This window comes from Erpetoichthys calabaricus, chromosome 2 (genome assembly GCF_900747795.2).
Source record: "Erpetoichthys calabaricus chromosome 2, fErpCal1.3, whole genome shotgun sequence".
Classification (NCBI taxonomy): Eukaryota; Metazoa; Chordata; class Cladistia; order Polypteriformes; family Polypteridae; genus Erpetoichthys; species Erpetoichthys calabaricus.
The window spans coordinates 318087276-318112698 of NC_041395.2; the positions used below are offsets into that span (position 1 = coordinate 318087276).

General features: G+C 41.4%; 1 protein-coding gene across 1 annotated transcript; it reads right to left on the bottom strand.

Moving 5' to 3' along the window:
* Positions 1-19504: 19504 nt before the first annotated feature.
* Positions 19505-24976, bottom strand: commd3 (COMM domain containing 3). Its single transcript, XM_028793462.1, is given in 5 exon segments — positions 19505-19609; positions 19644-19676; positions 19678-19787; positions 20756-20869; positions 24808-24976. Coding segments are annotated over 5 exon segments (531 nt in total).
* Between the last annotated feature and the right edge of the window lie 447 nt (positions 24977-25423).

The following is a 25423-nucleotide window of genomic DNA, read 5'->3' on the forward strand; positions in this document are numbered from 1 at the left end:
AGCACAGTGGAAATTGCCAAATAAAAAAAAAACCTTCCTACAGTGCTTTGTGGTAATAATGGCTGTGTATAGCACTCTGTAAAGAGGATGTGTGGCCTGGTAAATTTCTGCCTAATTCTGATAAGTATGAAAGATCCATCCATCCATTTTCCAACCCGCTGAATCCGAACACAGGGTCACGGGGGTCTGCTGGAGCCAATCCCAGCCAACACAGGGCACAAGGCAGGAACCAATCCTGGGCAGGGCGCCAACCCACCGCAAGTATGAAAGATATTGTACGCAATAAATATTGCACTGAAAGTGCTTTACAATGGTAGTTTTGTGTGCCAAATACCCCATAGTAATTAGGGGGTCCTGTTAGTGTGCCAGTCTTAGGTGAAAACTGAAATCTTAGTCTGGTAATGTGAAATATACAAAGATTACCATCTTCTGAACAACATCTTGCACAACATCCGTTATGGTTGCACTTTGGGACCACCGGATTTATGCGCACACAGAAGACAGAAGCAGGTCATTTGTAAGAAAGAGCAGCACACGTGTTGGTACCAGACGTACCAGCAGTCACTGTCTGCTCTCCACAGTCGACATCACTGAAGCCACGTCAAGGCTACATGTATGGAATACCACTTGGGCCAAACTTCAATAATTAAAATGGTAATGATTAAATGAACTGCGGTGGGTTGGCACCCTGCCCAGGATTGGTTCCCTGCCTTGTGCCTTGTGTTGGCTGGGATTGGCTCCAGCAGACCCCCGTGACCCTGTGTTCGGATTCAGCGGGTTGGAAAATGGATGGATGGATGATTAAATGAATAATCATATGAAAAATTAAAGCAATAAATATATAAAGACATAAATGAGTAATTTAACATAAGTTAAATAGAAGTTACCTAATTATTTTGAAACATAGCTTCATTTTATTTTGGTCTGACAATTGTGAACACTAGGTGGCACTGAAGCCCCTTTAAACTCAATAGACAGACACTCAGGACACCAGGGAAAAGCACCAAGAAGTATTTGAATTCTTTTTTCTTGTTGTACAGTGCCCCTAAGCACCACAGCCACAAATAAACAGGCAAGTAATCAAATAACGCAATCACAAATCTTCTGTTTCTTTCTGCTCCACACCTCCCAACAAGTGCTGTCTACTACTTCCCAACTCTGGCTCCTTTACTGGGTTCACAGCAGTTCAGTTGGCCTCTGGTCCAACCCGGAAGTCCGATGGAGAATTTGAGTTTTCTTCAGCCCGGAAGTACTTCTGGGCTTTTTGTTCCTGTGATTTGGTAGTACTTCTGGGCTATAGCTGAGACATGACTCCCCAGGTTCTCTTGCAGCGTCCCCTGGCGGCACACACGGTACCCAGCAGGGCTGTGGTATTAAATTACATGTCCCATGGTGCCCTGCGGGAATCTGGTGCACCGCTACACTGCAGGGGAGCTGCCATCTAACATCTTGGGGGACGTAGTGTTCCAAAGAGGTTGCCTTCGCCCCTCTTTCCGTTCTGTGGGCATCCCAGCCGGGTTGAGCTGTCAGCCGTCTGTTATACAATGTAGCTACTGTATTTTACATTTACCGTATATACTCACGTATACGTCGGGTGTTGAAACCAGAAAAATCGATCATAAAATCAGACCCCAACTTATACTTCATTTTTACATCTTTTTGCCTCCTCCAATCTCGCATCAGTTTCTCAGACTCATCAAATTTTGCTACAGCAGCATAGTTACCAATTTCTTTTGTTACTTCAACGACATTTAATTTAAAACCAGCTTTGCATTTTCTTCTGATCGAATGCTCCATCGTAGATATGCGATGCTCTTATGATAAAGGTGTATGAGGGTGTGAGATACAAAAAACACAAAACAATGCAAATGTTGCTTTGGAATAGTTCAGGTATTACTGCGTGGTCACGTAGGCACAATCGAAATAAAGAGGTTAGGAGTACACGCTGATACAGCGCATTGCCGCACACACATAGAAAAAAAGGCCGTGTGCTCCGTGGTTACTCTCTCAGCTGGGCGTTAGCGTATCATAATCCCTTGGACCAATACTGTGAGTTTTCCGCATTCGACTTACATGGCCAACATTATAAAATACCAGAAACTATACTGTAAAATCAAGTCCCGTCCTATCCACGGGAGAACTTATCCGCAAGTATATATGGCAGTTATTGCAGGTTTTAGTTCAAAATGACCACAATTCCTAAATGCTCTTTATTTCAGAAGCCATCTTTTCATGATGGTTTCATCACTCGTCAATCTAGACAAAAGGGCTGCACCTTCTCCTATTGGTTAGTTTGCCTGTCTGAGCATTTCCAATATGCTACATCAGTGGTTCTCAATCTGTGGGGCAGGCCCCCCTAGGGGGGTGCGAAGATGTGAAAAAAAGAAAGCAAGAATCAAAAATATGAAAAATATATCTATTGAAACCAAAACAAATTAACTTAAACCACATTCTGATACTAGAAAAATAAATATAGAGTTAGATAAATGTCGATAAAAGTTAAGTAGGTGTAATAAAATAGGCATCTATGATATATCATTAATTAAAAAAGAACAAATTAGTATTAGTGGGCTCCTTTCAAAAAAACGTTAGGGGGGCGCGATTAAAACTGTTATGAAAACTCGGGTTGCAAATACTTAAAAGGTTGAAAAACATCATTAATTTGTCTCAAAACAGCCTCATGTCTTAAATAATTTCTTTTAATTTCATCTGCAAGACTAACTATCCCAACTCTTAAATGCCTCCGGTCAAGTCTTTTCCAGTTGAAATGAATGCAGTGCTATTGAGTAGCCTGTCACCTAGAATCAGGAAAAGTAATCAACAGCAAAGGATTAACCAATAGGAATAGGGTCAGCCTGGTGGTCTTTGTCTTGATTGACAAGTGACAAAACATCATGAAAAGGGTCATTTTCACATAAATAGTGGAGCCAGTATTAAAAGAGCAGTGAGGAAATGTGCTGTTCAAAAAGTTGTATTGTGAAATAACTTTTCCATTGTGACTTTAAAAACAAGGCCATTTTCAAATATTAACTGCAATTATTTAATGCCAGGGTGTCAACTGGATGATCCCATTTACTCAAACTAAAGATTTAACCAAAATAACAAGCACATGGTGGCGCAAAATAGAACAAAAGCTGGATTCTGATGTTGGCTAAAGTGATAAGGCTCTAAAGAGCAGTCAGGCTTAAGGCTGGAGCTCCATCCAGTGGGTTGCTTGTACCCAAATGAGACACCTCCTTCTGGGAGTGCCCTGCTCTTATAGTCCTTGGACCTGCAGGGGCGGTTTTAGTTACTCTCATTGGATGTCTTCCCAGAGCTGTGGGTGAGAAAAGAGTCAAGACAGTCAGTGACAGTGCCCCCTCATGTCCCAGGGTGGTAGTGCTCACCTCTGAGAAACCTGGATATCCATACTAGCAGCGACTCCCTAGCAGTTTTACTATATTCATGAACTCTTGAGAATTACATAGGGCAGAGGATACGGACCCCTCTGTGCTTGCTGCCCCACTGGCTTTCATAAGAACACACTGGCGATGCCATATTTTAGCCATATCACTGGCATACAAGTCCTATTAATCTTTGTCTCAAGAAAATACCTCCAGATAGACAATGTTATTAGCGAAAACCTCAAGCCTTGCCCTCTATTGCTGAAGTGTTTCACTCGACATTGTGTCTCTTCATCTGTGTCATTAGCAAGACATTGTTGTTTGTCATTGGCAGTACTGTATTTGCAGCACACAGGTCTTTCATAGTGAGAACTGAGGGGCATGCAAGCGCAGAAAAAATTTAAAAGTGCATGCATGCGCCATCTAGTGGTTGTGAATGAGCGTGAGCAGAGCGGACTGCTCCACACACACACAGGTCTTTCGTTTTATATCTATACTAGTCATTAAGCTCATTACAATAACGGGCGCTAGAACAGTAGTGCATAAACATTAGTAGGAACAGTCTATATTAAATGGCAAGGGACTTTGACCTCATTCTTTTTGTTGGTCGTATTTTTCTTTCTTTCAGCCTTTCTTTTGTTGATGTTTACTTGCTGAGCTGACCGTTCTTCGTGGGCTGCCGCCGTGTATTGTGTGTCTTTAATTTTCTGTGACAGTAATACTATCTTGTACGTCCGCTGGCTTGAACGTCCGTAATATACCTTTAATCTCCTCTGACAGTAATACTGGCTTGTATGTGGCTGTAATATGAGTCACTGTATTGTGTACCTTTAATTTCCTCTCGCAGTAATACTGGTTTGTATTTCCGTAAAACACCTGTCACTTTCTCTGACAGTAATATCGCGCATCGCACCGTGCCCCGCGCATGCGCACTTCACCAGAAGACACCCACACGGACACCTGGACGCACACAGGGATTTTATTAAAGTGGATACACACTAGGGGGTTCGCCCTTTGCTGGCTTCTCTCACCAACCTAACCCCAGCCTGCGCTATGCGCCAGCCACTTCACATCTCTGCCACTCACGTTGTGAAGAGGTGGGCTGAACGCACCCCAAGGAGACACGATCGCTCCTCCAAAATCCCCTCTTAAACAGTGATACAATGGGAAACAAATAGTTTTTTTTTACCTCCTCTTTCCTCGATCAGCTGCCGGCTTGCTGCTGATGCCGTGCCGTGTGATCTGCATCTTACACAGCGCTTCAAACATTTAAAAGCCTGCAGAGCAGCTGTCCTACTCTTTGTCTTTTATTATTATTATTATTATTATTATTATTATTATTATTAAATCTTTTGGCACAAAGTCTTGTTTCATGGGACGTGAGTTCTTGATACCTTTTAGTTTATAATTTAAAAATGGAATAAGAATCTGAAAATCTAACAACATCACATATGTAGGTTTTAAAATAAGCCAGATTTAAAGCGTGACAAAAAGGTGACATAAAAACGTCACAAAAAACCGTTACACAAAACCGTTGCACTTATACACACACACACACACACACGCACACGCACAAACTAGCATTGCAAAACTCAAAACTCTGCCCACTTATTAAAATGGTCTTATGTTGCCTGTCACGTCATGGATATAACGAATCTCTGTTCACCAGATATGACTTACATCCCTTTTTGTTTATTCTTCTGGTTACCTTTTTTGTTGGCAATACCAGCCCTGTTGTGGATGCTGGCCAATGTGACGCCCAGACTTATTTCGTATGGTTTACTCTCTTACGCAGGCCACTTTGTCTCTCTTCATAGGACATTCCCGCCCTCTTGTGGATGCTGGAGAACATTGCATCTGGGCAGGGAAATAAATGCCGGATAGATGGATGTCTTATCACTTTATAAATACTGTGCACTAGCTGTGCTACTCGTCTAAGACAGGTTACAATGTAAGTAATCTACTTGAACCACAGTGTTCAACTTTGCTGTGCAAAATACAATGCATTGGTCTGTGTTATAAGCCATTTGGTATGGAATTCATAAAAGCAATGTTAATATTTGTGATGTGAAATCTATTAGAATGACAAATGCAATGCATTTTGTTACTAACAATGCCTGTGATACACTTATCTGTTGGTAAGACAAAGACATAGCAAATGAATATTTACACTGATACACCGATGCAAGTACACTTATCCTTTTATTAAAGTGGACTAGCAGTGTTATCCATCTAAATGGGTTGAGATGGCAAAGCACCATACAGTGCACCAGTGTCTGTTATAGGCCTTTTGGTATGGGATTTGTAAAAGCAGTGTTAATGGTTGTGATATGCCATTTATTGGAATGACAAATGTGATGCATTTTATAAGTAAAAACATTTGTGATGCACAGAAAAGCGCTATATAAATGTAATGAATTATTATTATTATTATTATTATTATCATTTGTAATGACAGAGACATAGCAATTGGACAGACACACAGACGCTTATCCTTATTTATTAATGTGGTTTTGAGATATCTCGCTGTACTTTCTCATAGGATTGCTTATTTTACAATTACCATTTACTTGATTTCATTTTCGTACATAAGGTATTCCATACACATGGCCCTCATGCTGTTTCTCTGCAAGTCTCAGCCCCCATTCTCAGCTTCTCTCAGGCTTGTCAGAGGACACGGTCCAACCTCAAATGGTGTTCTATCACACCTTGGAGGCCATTACATAATCCTGAGCTTCACTGTCCACCATTTTCCGACAGGAGCGTGTTTAAGCATATGCAGTTTCTACTTTTTACTGTATTTTTCAATTTCAGCAGCATTTTCTGATGGTGGAATATGGGGGATTTAAACAGCATTTCTAGGCATTTGCTTTGTATTTGTATTTGCTATTTTGTGTAATATTAATTTTGACTTTTTTGATTGACTGTCTAGATCAGGGGTGTCAAACTCCGATCCTGGAGGGCCACAATGGCTGCAGGTTTTCATTCTAACCACCTTCTTAATTAGTGACCTGTTTTTGTGGCTAATTAGCTTCTTTTGCCTTAGCTTTAATTAACTCAACTCAGACCCCTTAGTTCCTTTTATTTCCTTAATTAGCAGCCAAACAATAATGAGACACAAAATGAGCGAACAGGTGATCAGCTAACCACATTATCTGAACATAAAGAAAAATGAGGGTCTCATTAAGTTTCATCTCTCAGGTCAATAATCAGAAACAGAAAATCAACAGTTTGGGAAATGTCTGCTGTAGCAGAAAGACAGCAACAGCAAGCCGAGGAATTAAGAAACGGGTTTAATTAACAGCAAGAATTGGCTTCTCATTAAGAAACTGGTTGGAGTGAAATTGGTTGGAGTTTGAAACTCCAGTTCAGCTGGTCATCTGTTGGCTCGTTTCACATCACATTTCTGTTTGGCTTCCATTTAATGAAGAAAAGAATCAATTGAGAGGACTGAATCCTTAAAAACATCCATCCATCCATTTTCCAACCCGCTGAATCCGAACACAGGGTCACGGGGGTCTGCTGGAGCCAATCCCAGCCAACACAGGGCACAAGGCAGGAACCAATCCCGGGCAGGGTGCCAACCCACCGCAGGACACACACAAACACACCCACACACCAAGGCCAATTTAGAATCGCCAGTCCACCTAACCAGCATGTCTTTGGACTGTGGGAGGAAACCAGAGCGCCCGGAGAAAACCCACACAGACACGGGGAGAACATGCAAACTCCACGCAGGGAGGGCCCGGGAAGCGAACCCGGGTCCCCAGGTCTCCCAACTGCGAGGCAGCAGCGCTACCCACTGCGCCACTGTGCCACCCATCCTTAAAAACAGGGCCATTAAAATGAAGGGAAAAGGAGTTAATTAGCAGTGAAAACTGGTCACTGATTAGGAAAAGGGTTACAATAAAAACCTGCAGCCACTGCGGCCCTCCAGGCCTGGAGTTCGACACCTGTGTTCTAGATGCTGGCCGTAATTAAGGCATTTTATTGTTGTCCTATGTTTTTCTCACTTTCTTTAGTAGTTCCTATGTTAATTTCTTCCAAATACTGTCTATCCATTGTTTTCCCTGCCATTTTCAACTTCTGCAATGCTATCTTCCTCTTATTTCCATTACTGTATTTTGCTGGAGTGTCCAATTGGGGATTTTATGTCAACATACCTTCTGGTTGAAAAATATGATGAGCTAAAAATGTTATGAGATTCTACTGCCCGACTCTCAACACTTTCTAATTGTGATTTTCTTGTTTGCTGTGCTATCCATTATGGCTGTAGATACATCTGTAGGTTTTAAAAAACGTATGCAACAGAAACGTGATGAATGAAAAGTCCATTTGCAATGCAGCATTTACTCGTAGTGACTTGTGCGACTCCCTGCTCCTTTTCCTGAAGATCTTCCGCTTCTCGAGTTCATTACAAAAATCATTGCAGTGTTTAATAATGTGATTAACATGTTTGATATGTACAGTACAAAATCTGCTTTAACATTTTACAGTTTTACGAGGTTTGGTCATTTAATTTTAGCATCGCGTCTTGTCAGCCAGGTTTTGCGTTATTCGTGTAATTGCGATTACTTTTAAACAACATCTTCCTTGATTTTCATGTATTTCAGACTAAAGAAGTCATTCACTCAAAAATTATATTTTTATATGTGAAAACGTCTTTGAAAAAAAAAATAAGAAAGAAACTCACGTTACTTGTTACAAAAGAATTTTAGAGGCTCTCTGTTTTTACGAAAAAATGTAGCCGAACGAGAGAAAGTCCAGAGGCGAGCGACTAGACTGACTCCAGCACTGTGAGGTAAAAAGTGTAAAAATAAATGAAGGGGTTGAACCTTTTTAGCGTAACAAAATACTCCCCCCATAAACAGTTTTTCATATGTTACTTATCCAATGTACAGGGTGGCCCACGAAAAAGTAGCCCGCGTTACTATAGTATTACTGGCGGCCTTCCGTAAAGAAAGAAAGAACTTGAAATGCCAAAATCTTTACTCACTCTTTACAGAAAGTGCTGGAAATGATCCCCTTGTGCGTCAATTAAGTTTTGGGCGCGCCTTAACATGTTGTCATATACGCGACGCAACTCTGGGGCACCAATGCTCTGAATTGCATTACGAATATTGTCTTTCAACTGCTGTAAAGTTCTCGGGTTATTAGCGTGCACTTTTCCCTTCAAATTGCCCCACAGATAAAAGTCACATGTTGTTAAGTCCGGCGATCTCGGTGGCCACAATCCTTTAGTGACAATCCTGTCTTCTGTAAATGCCTCCCGAATTCGTGCCAGTGACACGTGTGACGTGTGACAAGTCGCGCCGTCCTGTTGGAAGAAGGCGTACTCGCGTTCTTCCAGCGTCAACTGTCCGTAAAATTCCTCAAAAATTCTCATGTACACGTTCGTGTTCACTGTTGTCTCAAAAAATATGGGACCCACAATCCGAGTTCCAGACACAGCACACCAGGCGCCGACTTTCTGATCGTGAAGAGGTTCCTGATGAATCGCATGCGGGTTGACTACTGACCAATATCTGCTATTCTGCGAGTTCACATACCCTGACAGATGGAACCAGGCTCGGTGGAAGGGTTGGGTTGACAAGGTGCTACGGGGAAGGATTCACTCGGCGCGCCACTCTGGCAGGAAGGCGGGCTACTTTTTCGTGGGCCACCCTGTAGTTTGTAGTGATGGCCCAAAAAATGTTTTCATCGTATGTGTTCATGCAGAATAGAGAAAAAAGTCAATAGTGACCAATACTGTGCAATAGCAAACAATGTATAAAAAATCGGGAGTGCGCTCCCCTTGACTTTCTCGTATACTGAGGGAGAGGAAAAGGTCATCAGAACCACTGCCAGTTGCGCGGTATTTCTCAAATATCATATCTCTCTATTTCTCATCATAACTAATTGATAATATCGATACACATTAATTTATCTCTATTTATAATCAAACTTTATATTAAAATGATGTGGTGGAATTTTTTCATGATTACATGTGCATTACCTAGATTATGTACTAAGTATAAAGAGTTATAGTTACCTAAAAATTTAGAAAAAGTGTTTGTGTTATATAATTTGTGTTGCAATAAATTGCTATAGGTAAAATTGCATTTTACTACATTTAATTATGACAATGATGGCGCAAATAATAAAATAAATATGAAAATTAAATGTATTACCAGGAACACAACGGGGACGTAGCAGCTTATTGTTCCCATTACAACTTTATAGTTCCATGGCATGTTCAATGTTTACACGTTATTGCTAAACTGATGATGTATAAATTAAAATAAAATTAATAATAGTTATTGAAGGAATATGCGTTACATTGAATAGTTTTTAATATCGTGTACACACTGATTAGAGATGGGAAACTGATACCGAAGTGTTGAAGCTAGTTTCAGTCAATCTGAAGCGTAGTGAGTCGAATCACGGTGTCGGAGCTTGTGTCAAAAAACACCGCTGTCACGTGACCCGTGACGTTAGACGCTTGGAACGTCATCAGTGCTTCACAGCGTGCTTTATTGGTTTGAATGCGTTTCGTTGGTTTGACAGTTTCGGCGCTAAATTAACAGGTAGCCTATATAACATGCACCATTCTCATTCAACAATGATGTGTTGTGAGGAGAGAGAGATTTGGAGAGCTTTCGTGGCAGATGGCGACTAACAGCGGAAAACGGCGTGCAAAACTTAAATAGTATAAATGGACAAGGACCTTAGCAGAATAAAATGAAATTAAATCATGTTAAATATATACATCCAGAGTAATCAGCGCTCATCATAAACAGAAAACTACCTCGTGGGAATGATTTTTTGAATGGAAGACGGGACACTTGGCCATGCGGTAGTGCGAATGCACAATAAGAGAGCTCCACCAGAGGAGTTCTTCCGCCCAGTCTCCCACTGTCCTTCCATTGTAAAGGCCTGGATAGATGATGGTTCTTTACCTGGCCACTATGCCAGCCTGATCCTCCCATCTATGATAACTTTATCACAATGTGCTTTACATTTCAGCCCATCTTTATTTACTGTATATAGAGGCTTTGGTATCTGGTGCCATTACTAAGTGCTTTCTACTTTTATTCATCAGGCAGCATTTCCTTACCTGTGGGCCTTAACGGCATTGCGCGAAGCCCCGCCCCCTCTCCCACACCGCTCCGACTATCGCGCTTAGTTTCACAGCTGCAGCATCGCAGGTGGATCACGACCGATCCTCGGCGACCTCCTCAACCCCACGAGTCTCTGACGATCGTGTTCGATTCACCAAAGAGGGCATGCACTGACGATCGTGTTTGATTCATCTAACGCTCTGACACTCCGGTGATCTCGCAGGAATCCCCGAACCACCACCTCGCTTTGACAATCGCGCTAGATTCACCGAAGAGGACCACCTCATTCCCCCCTGCTCAGAAGATCGTGCTAAATTCACAAAGGAGAACCCCCTGTGGTCGCAAACACACAAGCATGTGAAAAACTGGGGCGTGACACCACAAAGGTTGGGAAACACTGGGCTAAGGAGTTAAACCAGAGGAATGAGTGTGACCCTGAGGAATGTCTTAATTCATCAGAGCTCCAAAGGTAAAGTCACATCTGATAAAGGTGTCAACCAAATGTACAAATAATAATACATTTCATATAGCATCTTCAGTTCTGGACACCATCATGGTACACTTTATAGTTCAAGCCTGCTGCATTTCATATATCACGTTTTAGACTGTATACTGTAGTTGTTTTAGTTTGCGCTATAATGACATGAGTGGTAACTGGATACACACTGATGCCCCCAACCGTAAAACTCTGACAATAAACTGATTTTTATAATAATTTTCACACTGAAAAGTGATAGATAGTAGGCATCTTTTAAACTGACATGAATTGACCTGAAACTCACATCAGACCCACCCTCAAGGTGTATTCAGCTCGTATTTGCAGGAAGCACATCATATAAGCTCTCAGGGGTCAAGTGTTCAGGCTGGATGCCCACCCTAGCACACGTCACAACAAACAAAAAAAAAAAAAGAAGAAGAAATTTCAAATTCTTTGATGGTCGCAGCTCATGCTTAATAAATGCTGCTTTGTCCTTGGCTCTGGTCACTTGTGTTATAAGGTGGATGTGGATACCCGTCTGTCGACTGGAGATGACTGGAGGAGATCCTTACGTCAGTCCGTAGATCGCGATGAGAGCTGATGAGCGACTGGACGGCTTCCTCTCGCGAGGTGTGTAGTCTGTATGTACAGCGCCCTCTTCAGCCAGCGGTGTAACATTGCTCATTGTGTATGTACAGTATGCACCCGTTATTTCATCATTACAGTAAACCTTGTAAATGTGTCTCCTTTTGGCTTCCCAACTAAGGACACGCTTTTAGGAAGGCAATCTGATTTTTAGCATTTTACTGACATGTTATTTATGTCCAGCTTAACGTTACTTGTGAGCACATTTCATTGTTTTGTGCTGTCATGTTTCTTAATTAGTTTTTGAATTGTGCTTATCATGACTGGCACAATAGCAATAAAGATCCATTGCTCAATAAAATGTTTTGTGATACTGCTTACTACATAAGGCGCTATCTAAAAGAAAGCTTGATTACATAATAGTGTGCTTTGCTATGGGATATGGGTGCATGATAGTGCTGCATGTCAAAGTCACTGTATGTAATAAAAAGTCATTGTTGCTTAGTATTAAAGGTGCTATAAAAAAATAAAGCTGTATTGTTCTGTAAAGTGGTAGTACTAAAGGTGTTGTATATAAAAGGTGACTTGTTAGGTGGCGCACTCTGTGATAGTGTTGGGTGTGAGAGGTGCTATGTGTAATAAAAAATACATTGTTTTGTAAAGTGATTGTGCTTACTATGAGAGGCGCTATAGAAATAAAACTGCATTGTTCTTTGAAGTGTTTCACATGAGTGTTCACTGTAAGAGGCACTATATAACAAAAAAAATGGACTGAATGGTAGAGTGTCGGTTTGGGTTTCCAATAACGGTGAGTGTAAAGGATGCTCTGACTCAAAATGATTCATTGTTTAGTCAAGCAAATGGGATAAATACTCAGAGGTGCCACAGAAAAAGGTGAATTGTGTGGTAAAGTGCTCTGCAGTGGAGCTCACTGGTCATTAGGATGCCGTTGAGAATGAAAAGCACTCTGCAGTGGATTGAGAAACGTAAACTTTCTGCACTTTATTGTGTTGTAAATTTAATTTTAAATAGAGTAATTTGCCATTTTGTTCATCAATCTACACTCAATAACCCATAATGATAAAGTGAAAACCATGAATTAGGAATGGTATGTAAATGTATTAAATATCAAAAACTGAAGTATTCAGACCCTTCATTCAGTACTTTGTAGAAGACTTTTGGTCAGCAATATGGTTTTCAGTCTTCTTGGTAAGTCTCTACAAGCTTTTCACACCTCCAAAGGTCATGCGAAAAGACAATTTCCTCTCAGTGTAACAAACATCAAATACCAGTTCATCCTGGCAGATCATCTCAAGCTCTAGTAGATCGAATGATAAGCTGTCTGTAAATCGCCATCTTCAGGTTTCACCACAGATGTTCTATGAGGTTGTATCCTGCTCCTTTGGATTGCGTTCTTTATTGATCCAGAAAACACTCGAGCCATTCTCATTCCTTCTGTAACCGTAACTGAAATAATCAGACTGGAGAAATGTGATACAAAAAGAGATAAATGCATTTAACGTGCTTTAAAAGATAACTTCCACTCTCCAAAAATAGTATTTATACATTCATATCCCGGCCAGTGAGAAGCGAACAGAACTGTACAGTCATCACCGCCAGTTCATCAGTGGGGAATGCTGATGACCATACATCCATCTGGTAGGTCAGGAGCATGGAGACGGCGTCTAGCGTCATGATGGAGCCTCACCGACGTCTTCTTATATAATACGCTACCCTGGCTGTCCGTTTACCTGTCCAGGATTTTAAATCACCTGCAGCTCGCAAACCGTTTGAACTATTGACCTGAAATTTGGTACACATATACTACGTGACGTCTACTATCCACTTTCGGGGTGATGATTGACCTCCAAAGTTATTCATCATTTTATTTTTATTTTATTTTATTGTAGAATCAACACAAGGCAGCGGCCAACAGTGCGCATTGCGGCGCATGTGTATGGGCACAGCTCTCATCCCTACCACCTTCCCCTACCTCTTCATATCTTAAATCATTCTTGAGGCAGATTGAAGACTTTAAGTGCCATCTCAAATGAAAAATTAAGGAAAATGACTAAGTAATTGCAACACAAACACTGACTTAATCAGTTTTAACACGAAAAGATGCTAACTAAAGAAGAGAAGAAGAGGGCCGTATAGGGTGTAGAAAACAAGAGCTGCTCAGGAAGCAGCAAGCGCATCAACCTCTGAGCAAATGAATGGTAAACGTACAGAGAAAGAGGATGAAAACTACAAGTCAAGTGTAATCCGCTCCGTTACTGCTATTTATATATTCATAGAATTTGTTATGAAACTTACCAGGTATGGGCAGCTGTCTATTATTTTTGGACTATCCCCAAATAATACACTGTACACCTGCTTAATAGAAATCATTGCTTCTGCAGACAGAGGCTCTGACCAAAGTTATTATAGTTAGTGAAAACTAAAATAAAAATTGAAACTATTAATAAGAAGACATTTTCGTAAACGGAAATAAAATAGAGGGTGGCGCAGTGGTAGTGCTGCTGCCTCGCAGTAAGGAGACCTGGGTTCAGTTCCCGGGTCCTCCCTGCATGGAGTTTGCATGTTCTCCCCGTGTCTGCGTGGGTTTCCTCCCACTGTCCAAAGACATGCCGGTGAGGTGCATTGGCGATCCGAAATTGTCCCAAGTGTGTGCTTGTTGTGTGTGCCCTGCAGTGGGCTGGCGCCCTGCCTAGGGTTTGTTTCCTGCCTTGTGCCCTGTGCTGAACTGGGATTGGCTCCAGCAGACCCCTGGGATAATGGATGGATGGAAATAAAATAGTAAAAAAATTAAAACTAAATGAAACCATTACAGTAGATGAAAAGACTAATACAATCATAATTTACTAAAAAAAATGTAGTTTTTATTACAACCGGACTTACTCAAGGGCTACCCTGGGATGCAGGGGTCCTGAAATTAATCCAAATATATTAATACGAATTTCATATTTGGTTTTTGAATAGATATTCCTGCCGTTAGTCTTCAACCCTTGTTATTTTTTATCTCTAAAACAGAAAGTAATCTGCCACAAGCCGCCCGTTCATATTTATCCACTGAACGGCGGTTGGTGATGGAGGGTGCGCTTTAGGTGACAGAGAGAGCTGAATACAAGTGAGTAAAGCGTGTGACAAATAAAGTGGTTTGCTGTGTGATAACAGTGATAACAGGAGCTGATAGCGATTCTGGTTCAAGTGTTAGTGAAGCATACCATGGTGATGGGTTTGCTTTGAATGTGCTCAGTATCTTACAAAGCTGCTATTGACTGGATCACCGGGGCTCAAGCGAGAAGTATTAGATACAGATAATCCCGTATAGAATTTCAGTTTGTTCATAAATGACGGCACATTAGCTGTAGTTCTGACTGTACGGTATGTACACAGCAATTAATTCAGCAGCACACACACTAAACTAAATTCCAGGCCAAATGAGTCTGATGTCCTCTCTGATGAGGTGTCGCATTTCTCTGCGCTTCTTGTATATCAAGATGTAATTCAAACGCCTGAAGTCAGAATGTGCTGGACAACAAAACCTTTATAGTATGGACAGAAAAATCACGAGTGAGTAACGTTTTAGTTCACTTCTCAGGTGTCTGCATTTTGTTGACTATAATTCCACTACCACATCGAACAAGAGAAATCCTTTGTGAAAATAAAACGGCACTGATCGAGAAACTGACGGTGAACATTACAAGATCACAGTGAATGGCGGCTGGTGACCGAGGGTGGGTGTTCACACAGCATTTGCGGTGACCAAGCGAGCTGAATACAAGCGTGTGAAGCGTATGACGAAGAAAGCGATTTATTTTGATAACAGTGACAGCTCTTCAGGATTTCATAGTGATTCCAGTTCAAATGTTAGTGAAAGTGATGATTTTGCTTTGAATGTGCTCAGTAGCTTTCAAAGCTGCCATTCACTGGATCTCCGGGGCTCAAGAGAGAAGTATTATACAGATAAGCCCTTATAGAATTTCAGTTTGTTCATAAATGATGGCATGTTAGCTATAGTTCTGACTGAGCCTAAGATACAGTATGTGCGCAGCAGCACACACTAAACCAAATTCCAGGCTGCGTGAGTCTGATGTCCGCTCTGATGAGGTGTCGCATTTCTCTGCGCTTCTTGTATATCAAGATGTAATTCAAACGCCTGAAGTAGGAATGTGCTGATCAGTAAAACCTTTACAGTATGGACAGAAAAATCACGAGTGAGTAACGTTTCAGTTCACTTCTCGGGTGTCTGCGCTTTGTTAACAATAATTCAACAGCCACTCCGCACAGGAGAAATCCTTTGTGAAAATAAAAAGGCACTGATCAAGAGACTGACGGTCAACATACAAGATCAGCAAAATGTTGCTGACCAATCAGTTTTGCTTTAAAAAGGTTGTTTTAAAATGAAGGGGTACAAACCTTGTAAAATTCCTGAGTGGGCAATGTCTCTATGAACTACAAGTAGGCAGGAAAAGAGAGTCTGATGAAAAACTGAACATACTAATGTGTTTTTGTATTTATTCTGAATTTATTAATTATTCTCTTTTTCGTTTACATTCAAAGTTCAAAATACCTGATGTTGTGAAAATAATCAAAAGCAGAATTGTGTTTTAAAATATGTGTCCCATTCTTTTCCATTTTTTTCTCTCTCTCTCAAAATAGATAGTTGAAATATCATATTCTTCTTGTTCTTAATATCCGCCATATCACGCATATTGCATGTCATTTGTGTGCCCATCCATACTCGTATTACCTGCTGTTGCTCTGCTCATTGTGGGTTTACTGTTCTTATGTGTGGCTATTCACATCTCACTGCCCCTAACCTTCACATTACATGCTTGTTTTTCTTTGTTCCCCTTAATACAGTTAGGTGGAGTCTACACATCGAGCCTAAGAGCCCTGTTCTTCCTAACCCCCCATGATGTTCATGATCACACCTGTCAGAATACAGTAGAGTCTATTTTCTGATTTTTGATATCTTTTCAGGCCTGCAGGTGACACAATTCCGTCCCTAAATTTCATGTGCCTGAGATGGAATCAGAGATCAATATGACTGGTTCAGTAACATCTCACAAACCAGACCTAATCTCAGTGTTCATGCCCATCAAATACTTATTCATGTTTTTGTCAATTCTTGGATAAATTATTGGTGCTTCAGGGAGCATGCGTTGATAGCGCATTGTTACACCCACTACACAACGGACCACCTGGATTGGGCAACGGGTGACACCTCCAGGCAAAGTGCTAAATAGATTACAATATGTAAAGAATTCAGCAGCTAGAATTTTAACCCATGCTAAGCCTTGAGAACATACAGTACAACCACGTGACTGACTTCCTCGCACTGGTTGCCTGCTAATACTGGATCTCTTATAAGATTATTTTGTTAACGTACAGTATATACTCTTCATGGAAATGGTCCTATTTATATTTCAAACATGTTAAAATGCTAAACTCTTCTTCACAATCTGATGTCATCCAATGTCAAATTTCTTGTTGTATCATGTAGGTAGGAAAAGAGAGTCTGCCAACTGGTGAAAAACTGAACATACTAATGTGTTTGTGTATTTATTCTGAATTTATTGATTTTTCTCAATAAATGTAAATCAGTAAGTGATCAAACTTTTAGTTCTGCAGCACTCAGATTATGGAACTCCCTGCCTCTTCATTTTATAGACAGTCTTCTTCGATTGCTTCTTCGATTGTCAAACATGGGCGCCTTACAGTCACCTTCCAGGCAGTGGCGTAGCTCGAGTTCGCTCCACTCGGGGCGGGACGGGGCTTCAATTTGCCGCCCTCCAACGTATCTGAATATGTTAACCTATTTAAATAGAAAATTAAAATGACGTATGGAGAAAAATTAAGATACATTTTGCATAGATTTATTTATATATAGAGAAACAGCAATATTTTTTTCACATATAATTATTTATAAGCATCAACTAGACAAGAATATAGTATAGAAGCAATGATAAGCCGATTTCTGATTATTAGTTTAATATAATTACGCTGCGAAAAACAGAACCGGTGTAGTGTACAAGTCATAGGTGGGGATGAGCAAGAACGCATTCGGATTGTTAACGAAATTAAATGATACATTGTGAATTAGTTGTTAATCTTCCTAGAACTTATTATCGGTGTAATGTTTCTGTTTATTTTTTTATTGCCTCACAAATATCAACTGCCGTGTCTGATGCCGTCACAGAACGATCGTCTGAAAATGATTTTTGAAGCATTTGTGGATGACAATCAGAGAATTTTACTTTTTTTCATTCATGACTGATATTTTTCCGAACTCTGCTGCTTACACGTGAAGTGCTCTGAGCCTTTTGGACAATAATGCCGACCCTAAAGATGTGCCGCCCGGGGCGGACCGTCCCTAGCTACGCCACTGCTTCCAGGGTCAGACAAGGTAAGCAAAGGGTACACAAACACAAAACAACGCCATCTCTTTTCTCTTCTGTAACTCTGAGAAGCCACCCTGCGAAGGTAACTAAGCCATGCCCCATTCCACTAAACCACACCTGTTCCAGTCGATAGAACATAAATTCGAGGGCTCCGGGAAGATGGCAAATCAGTCTGAAGAATGCAGCCCCACATGACAGAGCTCCCCGACCCAGACTTGCATAAGAGAGCAAAAAGTTTTCAGACACCGCAAAGGCTAGGAAGGCAACTGTTATGCCTTATTTCTGTTACACCGCTGCACGCTTGTTTTTGTTCCATTTTTTGGACTTTGGCAGTAAACAGGGTGGCCCGGTTAACACCCCAACTTTTCTTTAGTTCTTGGTTTTCCTGTCCCTCATTCGCATCCCTCATCCTTCAGGTTTCACTTTCTCTGCCCAAAGAAATCTCACTACGACGCGTTGTTCAGGCTAGTGATCTGCACTGACAATCAGAAGGTTGCCGGTTCGAATCCGGTAAAATGCCAAAAGGGACACTGCTCTGTTGGGCCCTTCAGCAAGGCCCTTAACCTGCAACTGCTGAGCGCTTTGAGTAGTGAGAAAGCGCTATATAAATGCAAAGAACGAATTATGTTGTTCAGCAATGGTGCAATCCTGAAGTGGAGCTTCTGTGTTCATTTGACTTTGGCTTCGACTAGAATAGCGGCAGAGCACTGCGTGTTCAAACTCCTCATAAGCCTTCATGAACGTGCTGAATTTCATCAGCTTCTGTCCATTGCGGTTACTACGTAATTTTCAAATTGCCTTTACTTTTTGATTTACCCTCGAATAACGGGTGTTATGGTGTCATTTACAGAGCACAGTGAAATTCTTACTTGTATGTGGTAGTCAACATGCCACACGTCGCCATTATCTTTACCGAGTTCGGAGCTGCATTAGGTGTTTGGTGGGAATCAACCAGTCCACTGCAGTAAAAGACAACCGAACTGAGGAATTGAAAAATGAAGAATAAAAACAATCAAACAAAAAAATAAATAAATAAACACGATGCACATGCAAATGAGGCATTACACTTTACAGGGCGCTACATTTGAATATCACTGATCAAGGAATTTGAATGCACGCTGGTAACGTCGAGGTTCACTTTCACATTCAAAGGAGATTGTTTTTAAAACAAATATGTTGGACATGTTCCAAAGCCACAACTGAAAATGTATTTTGAGTATGCAAAGTGAACAAGTAAGCATCACAAAAGTCTCCAGGACACGTCCACAACATTCTTAAATCTGCTTAGCTTAGTTAAGAGTGATGGGGTGGTGGAGCTTTCCCTGGAAGTATTGGGCAATAACTGACTATGGAAAGGGCAGCCAGTTTGTCACACAGGGCCTGCTGCTGCACACAGTCACATTCACATGGGGACATTTTTTTTTACATTTTATGTGCAATTAATTCGGTGTTATTTTCATAGCATAGATACAAAAACGGACCGTTTAATAGAATGTAATACACAAACGTCCTTGAAAATGCACAGTTTGTCTTCATCCGATTTTTTTATCACATTTGAGGGGCCTTTTCCACAGCTTTTGAAGCATCTTTCATTTTCCCCAGGAAATCCTGCAGTTGCTCCATCAAGCAGCTAAAACTAATTTCATCCGTGAGCTCTGACATCCTTTTCTCGGACTGGAGAGTTTACAGTAATCAGATAGAAGGGCTCGTCCACCCGGGGGATGCACATAGCTGTTCTTGATCTGATAATCCAGACGTCAGGTGACATCACAGATGTGCGGCGGGCATCTTCCTAAACTTTCTAGCCAGCCTTCCACCTTTAATTTGTTCTTCTAGTGCTCCTCGTACTCTTCCGTGAAACTTACTGTCTTAAAGGAAGGCTCCGATGGCCCACTGGTCAACAAGCATTTTGCTACTGGGATTCTTTCACCTTTACTTTAACAAATTTCACTTGCTGACTCCAAATCTGAAAACCGTTTTCATCCAGCACATCACGTTTTTTAGTTATGATGTTCCAGGTCTTGGACAACTAGGATGACTGGACAGTAAAGGCGATGCATTTCAGCATTAAAAGAAATAAGTTTAGTCTCAAGTAAAGTGAAGCCAAAATTAAGGAAGGTGTTTTTGTTGTTCCTGAAGTCCGTGAACTGATGCTTGACGATGAGTTCAAAAAAGAAACTGAAGCCCACTGAATCAGCACCCTCATTCGTGCAGGTTGTCCAGAATTTTCTTGACAAGCACAGAGCAGAGAATTATACTGAGCTTGTGGAGAACCTGCTGAAAGTATATTAGTTTATGGGAGCCAGAATGTCACTGAAGATGTATTTTTTACATTCTCATCTCGACTTTTTTCCACCAAATCGAAGCGATGTCAGAGATGAGCATGGGGAAAGATATCGGGGAAAATTCACTCCGAGCATGATGGGTGACTACTGTTGGTTCTTGCAAAGAGAGATGGATGTGCAGTACAAGCACAAAAGCGAGTGCCTCCAACATTTTTGGGCTGACTTCACTTTTATATTGAGGTAAATTGACATAAATATGCTTTAACGTGTCTCTGGTATCGTCTTCTGGTTTGTTTTCAGAATAAACACATCAGAACAATTTTGGTGGGACATAGTCCAAACTCCAGATATTATATTGATACTCAAAAGTGTCACAACGTCAATGATATGTATTTCAAAAAACCTGACGTGCTAGCTTAATTCCGATGTCATATATGAAATCAGTGTAAAAAAAACTTAATAAAGAGCTGCTCTGAAGTTCCCAGAAGCAAACAATTTTTTTTTTTTTGTAGGCCAGTGATGGTCGACTTGTTAGCATTCACTTTGGCAAATTCCACGATGCAGGTTGTGACAGCGAGGTGACACTGGTGTAAAACCGTCGGGGCGACGTACTTTAACAGGGGGTCGCCTAAAAGAGAGTAAACCATGCGGATATGACAAGAGAATTTCCAGACGTGCCTGCATTAAAATAAGCGGACCCGAGGCTGCGCAATTTCAGCTCGGACACCGTTATGTCTGCGTACACAGCCATGAGGGTGTGTGTGTGAGGAAGTAGAGGTAGACCCCCCCCCCCCACTACATGGGGACAATTTGTAATCACTAATTAATGTGAACTGTTTTTCTACACAGAAGAATGCTGGGTGTGGGATTCTAATCCAGGATACTGGTTGAATGATGCGGCAATGCTAACTGCTGTGTCACCACTCTCCAAAAACAGGGCCTTGCTAAGCAAATAAATAGATAGAGAATGGGGGATAAGTAAAGGAAGAACCTAGAGACTCAAGATAAATGACAAAAACTACTGTTTAAAATGCACACGGTGGTGTGCTCAAGCACTACAGGCCATTGGCTCACTCCATCTGTAGTCACATTACCTCCCGACTGCTGAGAGACAGCAAAGTGTTTCTAGCGTCTCTGCACATTAGACTCACTGGTCCTCTGGGTGGAATGCATCCTGTAAATCCCTCCCTGGAGTTTTCCTTCTGATTCAATGGCTGTTTTCTGGGCTTACCCAAGTTGGCCAGTTGGCCAAAAAATTGTTTCTTCCTCCACTGTCCATGGTTCTGAATCATTCATTTTGGGAAGGACTCATTTTCATATTACCTGACCTGACCTGCAACCACAATTTCTTCTGCCTCCCTAAGAACTTCATCTAACGGACTTTTCAAGTGCACTTCTTCATCTGACGATTCTCTGCCTTTCACTCCACATGGTCAAACCACCTTATAGTAATTCTTCATCCCAACGACCCAGGCTTTCACATAAGATAGCCACGTCATAATAGGAGACTAAAGGATAACAGGTGGCAGAATGGGAATCCAGCCTTAAGAATTTCAACCCTGATTCTGCCCTTGATGATGAAAGTCTTGTGTTGCATTCACATGTTATCAGATAGAAACCCACCCCATTTTCCCAGTCAGAAATTTTACATGAACAGTCTATGAAGTGAAAGCTCTAATTCAGACAATTTGGAAATAAAACAATACTACCTCAGATTCCCCAAATTGTGATTAACTCAGACCTTTTTATGTAACTTCAACTTTCAAAAATTAAAAAAATACAATCGGAAATTACATTTGAGTAGTCAAATTATATTTGAATCACCATGCTACAACTTTAATGCATTTAGTTTAGTTTTATTCTCACCAATTAATAGGGACGTCAAGCTTTTCTCAAAAATACAACCAGAAATTCAAGTGAATTCACTGAAGTGGGATGAGAAATCTGACAAGTGGGAGTCAAAGATGGGCGGCACGGTGGTGCAGTGGTAGCACTGCTGCCTCGCAGTTAGGAGACCTGGGTTCGCTTCCCGGGTCCTCCCTGTGTGGATTTTGCATGTTCTCCCTGTGTCTGCATGGGTTTCCTCCCATAGACCAATGACATGCAGGTTGGGTGGATTGGCGATTCTTACTTGGCCCTGGTGTGTGCTTGGTGTGTGGGTGTTTTTGTGTGTGGCCTGCCTTGTGCTCTATGTTGGCTGGGATTTGCTCCAACAGACCCCCGTGACCCTGTGTTTGGATTCAGCGGGCTGGAAAATGGATGGATGGATGGATGGGAGTCAAAGATACATAGATAGATAGTGTAACAAAAGGCACTATATAGGCGCCTGACCCGACACAGATGGACATGGAGGCACGTATAAAATAAAAAGACTTTTAGTTTACTTCTCCTGTGGGGCACGTTTTCCCCATACTCCCCACAAGCACAACACAGTCCAAAGTCTATAAGCATCACTAAACCCACCACACACTTTCTCCTTCTATCTCTTCCACCACCACCACTCCTTCCTCCAAGCTTTGTCCTCCTCTTCCAACTCTGTCCCTCGAGTGGTGACTGCTGGCCACTTTTATTGTTCACCTGGAAGTGCTCCAGATGCTTGATTGCTGCACTTCCGGGTGTGGTGAAAACACTGCCCTCAAGGACTCAGAAGTTCCAGCTGCAGCCCCCCCTGGCAGTGCCTGGGGGACCCAACAGGGCTGTCCCCAACTCCATTTCCCATGGAGCCCTGCGGGAAACCGAGGCACCTCTCTAACCCAGAGGGCAGCCATCTAGCGTCCAAGGGGAGGTATTGCACCATCCATGGCTGCTTCCCCTGAGCATATAAGCATATAACGAAGGGGCGTCCCGGCCAGTCATGGACCCTGGCCGTATGCTACAATAGATAGATAGATGGATCTATTATATAGTGCTCTATCTATCTATCTATCTATCTATCTATCTATCTATCTATCTATCTATCTATCTATCTATCTATCTATCTATCTATCTATCTATCTATCTATCTATCTATCTATCTATCTATCTATCTATCTATCTATCTATCTAACAGACAGATAGAGATACAGTTTGGCACACTTTATTGTGTGGTAGATTTAATTTTAAATCAATACATTTGCCATTTTTGCCCATCAATTTACCCTCAGTTATCCATAATAACAAAGTGAAAATATTCTTCAGAAAGGTTTGCAAATTTAGAAAAAATCAAAACCTCAGATCTCTTATTTATCACTGACAATTGCACAGGTGTTTCTCGTGTGTTGTAGTAAATGTATGATGATAGATATTGTCTCCATTGTCTGTTGATGATATGGCCATGTTGCCTTAGACTGTGGAAGACCAAGAAGTGTACTTATGACAATAAATCTGAACTTGAATTAGCTGATTGCTAAGCAGTTTCCGGCTTTAATTCCCTTTTAAATGGCCAATGGAGAGTACGCTTTTCCTACCAAACCTAACGCTTACTCAGCCCCACATACATTTTGCCTTATGGCTCAACAATATGGGAAAATGTGTATCACTGTTATTCTCAGTGCTTATGATTAAATAAGGATGTTTGCAAACTACATGAACTACATTCTACTGAGTACGCACTTCCCATCACGTGAAAAAGAAGCTAAAAAAACCAAAAGAGGTACTGAAATTGATACGGGCAGCAGGCCACCAATCACATGTTACAAACCACAGAGCATTTCCACAAAGTTGACAGAATCAGCAATGTTCTGTGCTTTCTTTCTGAACTTCTTGATTTTTCCTTCAGTTCATTTGGTTTCAGTCAGGGTTTCCATGCAGGGCTGGTGAGCTAGCACTGCAATGTCTCTTGTGTCCCGCACACAGCACCCGAGTGCTACTTGACTAAATAATGGCTACAATGCAGGTGGTGGCTTTTAGAATAATTTTTGTTACATTTTGTTACAGCCTCATAATAAAATCTTTTAAATTATTTTTTCCCTAAATCAAACAACACTGAATACTCCAGAATGGCAAAGCAAAGACAGGATTTCAGAATTTTTGGCAAATATTTTGAAAAGAATAAACAGAAATATCCCATTGATACAAGTATTCAAGCTCTATACTTAATACTTTGGTGGTGTTTACAGCCTGGGGACTTTTTAGTTCTGATATAATAAACTTTGCATAGCTTGATTTAGGAATTTTCTGCAATTTTTCTGTGCAGATCCCCTCAAGCTTCGTCAGGTTGGATGGAGACCATGAGTGGACAACTATTTTCAGGTCTCTCCAGCCATCTTGAATAGGGTCCAAGCCCAGACTCTGGCTGGGCAACTCAAGACCATTCCTGGAGTTGTTTTCAAGCCACTCATGTGTTGTCTTAGCTTTGTGTTTTGGGTCATTGTCATGTTGGATGGCACCCTGGACAGGTTTTCATTAAGAATATCTCAGACATTTGCTCCTTTCAGGTGACCTTCAGCTCTGTGTAGTCTCCCTGACCCTGATGCTGAAAAACAATCCCAAAGCATGATGCTACCATCTCCATGCTTCACCTTTGGAATGGTATTGAAAATGTGTTGAGTGGTGCCTGTTTTCCTCCAGACATGATGGCAATCTTACCTTCATCAGACCAGGGAATCTTGTATCCTGGCCATGCTATTATAAAGCCCAGAGCCCAGTGGAGTGTTGCAGTGATGGTTGCCATTTTCGAAGTTGCGGCCATCTCCACACTGGTTCTGTGGAGCTCACCCAGAGTGACCATTGGGTACTTGTTCACCTCTCTTACCATGTCCCTTCTCCTATAATTGCTCAGTTTGGTTGGTTGGCCAACTCTAGGAAGACTTATGATTGTTCCAAACTTCTTGCACTTAAAAATGATGAAGAACACTGTACTCTTGGAAACTTTGGCTTAGAAGATGGCTTCCTCTCCCAGGCTGGTCCTTTCCGTGTGCCCAGTGCTTCCACGATAGCCTCCCCCTGAACTGGATTAAATAGCTTTGATATTTGATAAATAGGTAAAAGACATTTTTATATTGATGCTGTGTTTGAGCAGTAGCCTGATTCTGCTGTCCATGGTATATATTATTTTGGATTGCTTTCATTATTTATCTGCTTGAAAATCTTTCTCTTTGTGCCAAGTAACGATGTGCCATGTTGAGACAGTTTTTTACATATGATCACGATATGCACCCAGTCTGCTGTGAGCTGCTCCAGTTTTCCCCCGTAGGCCCACAGC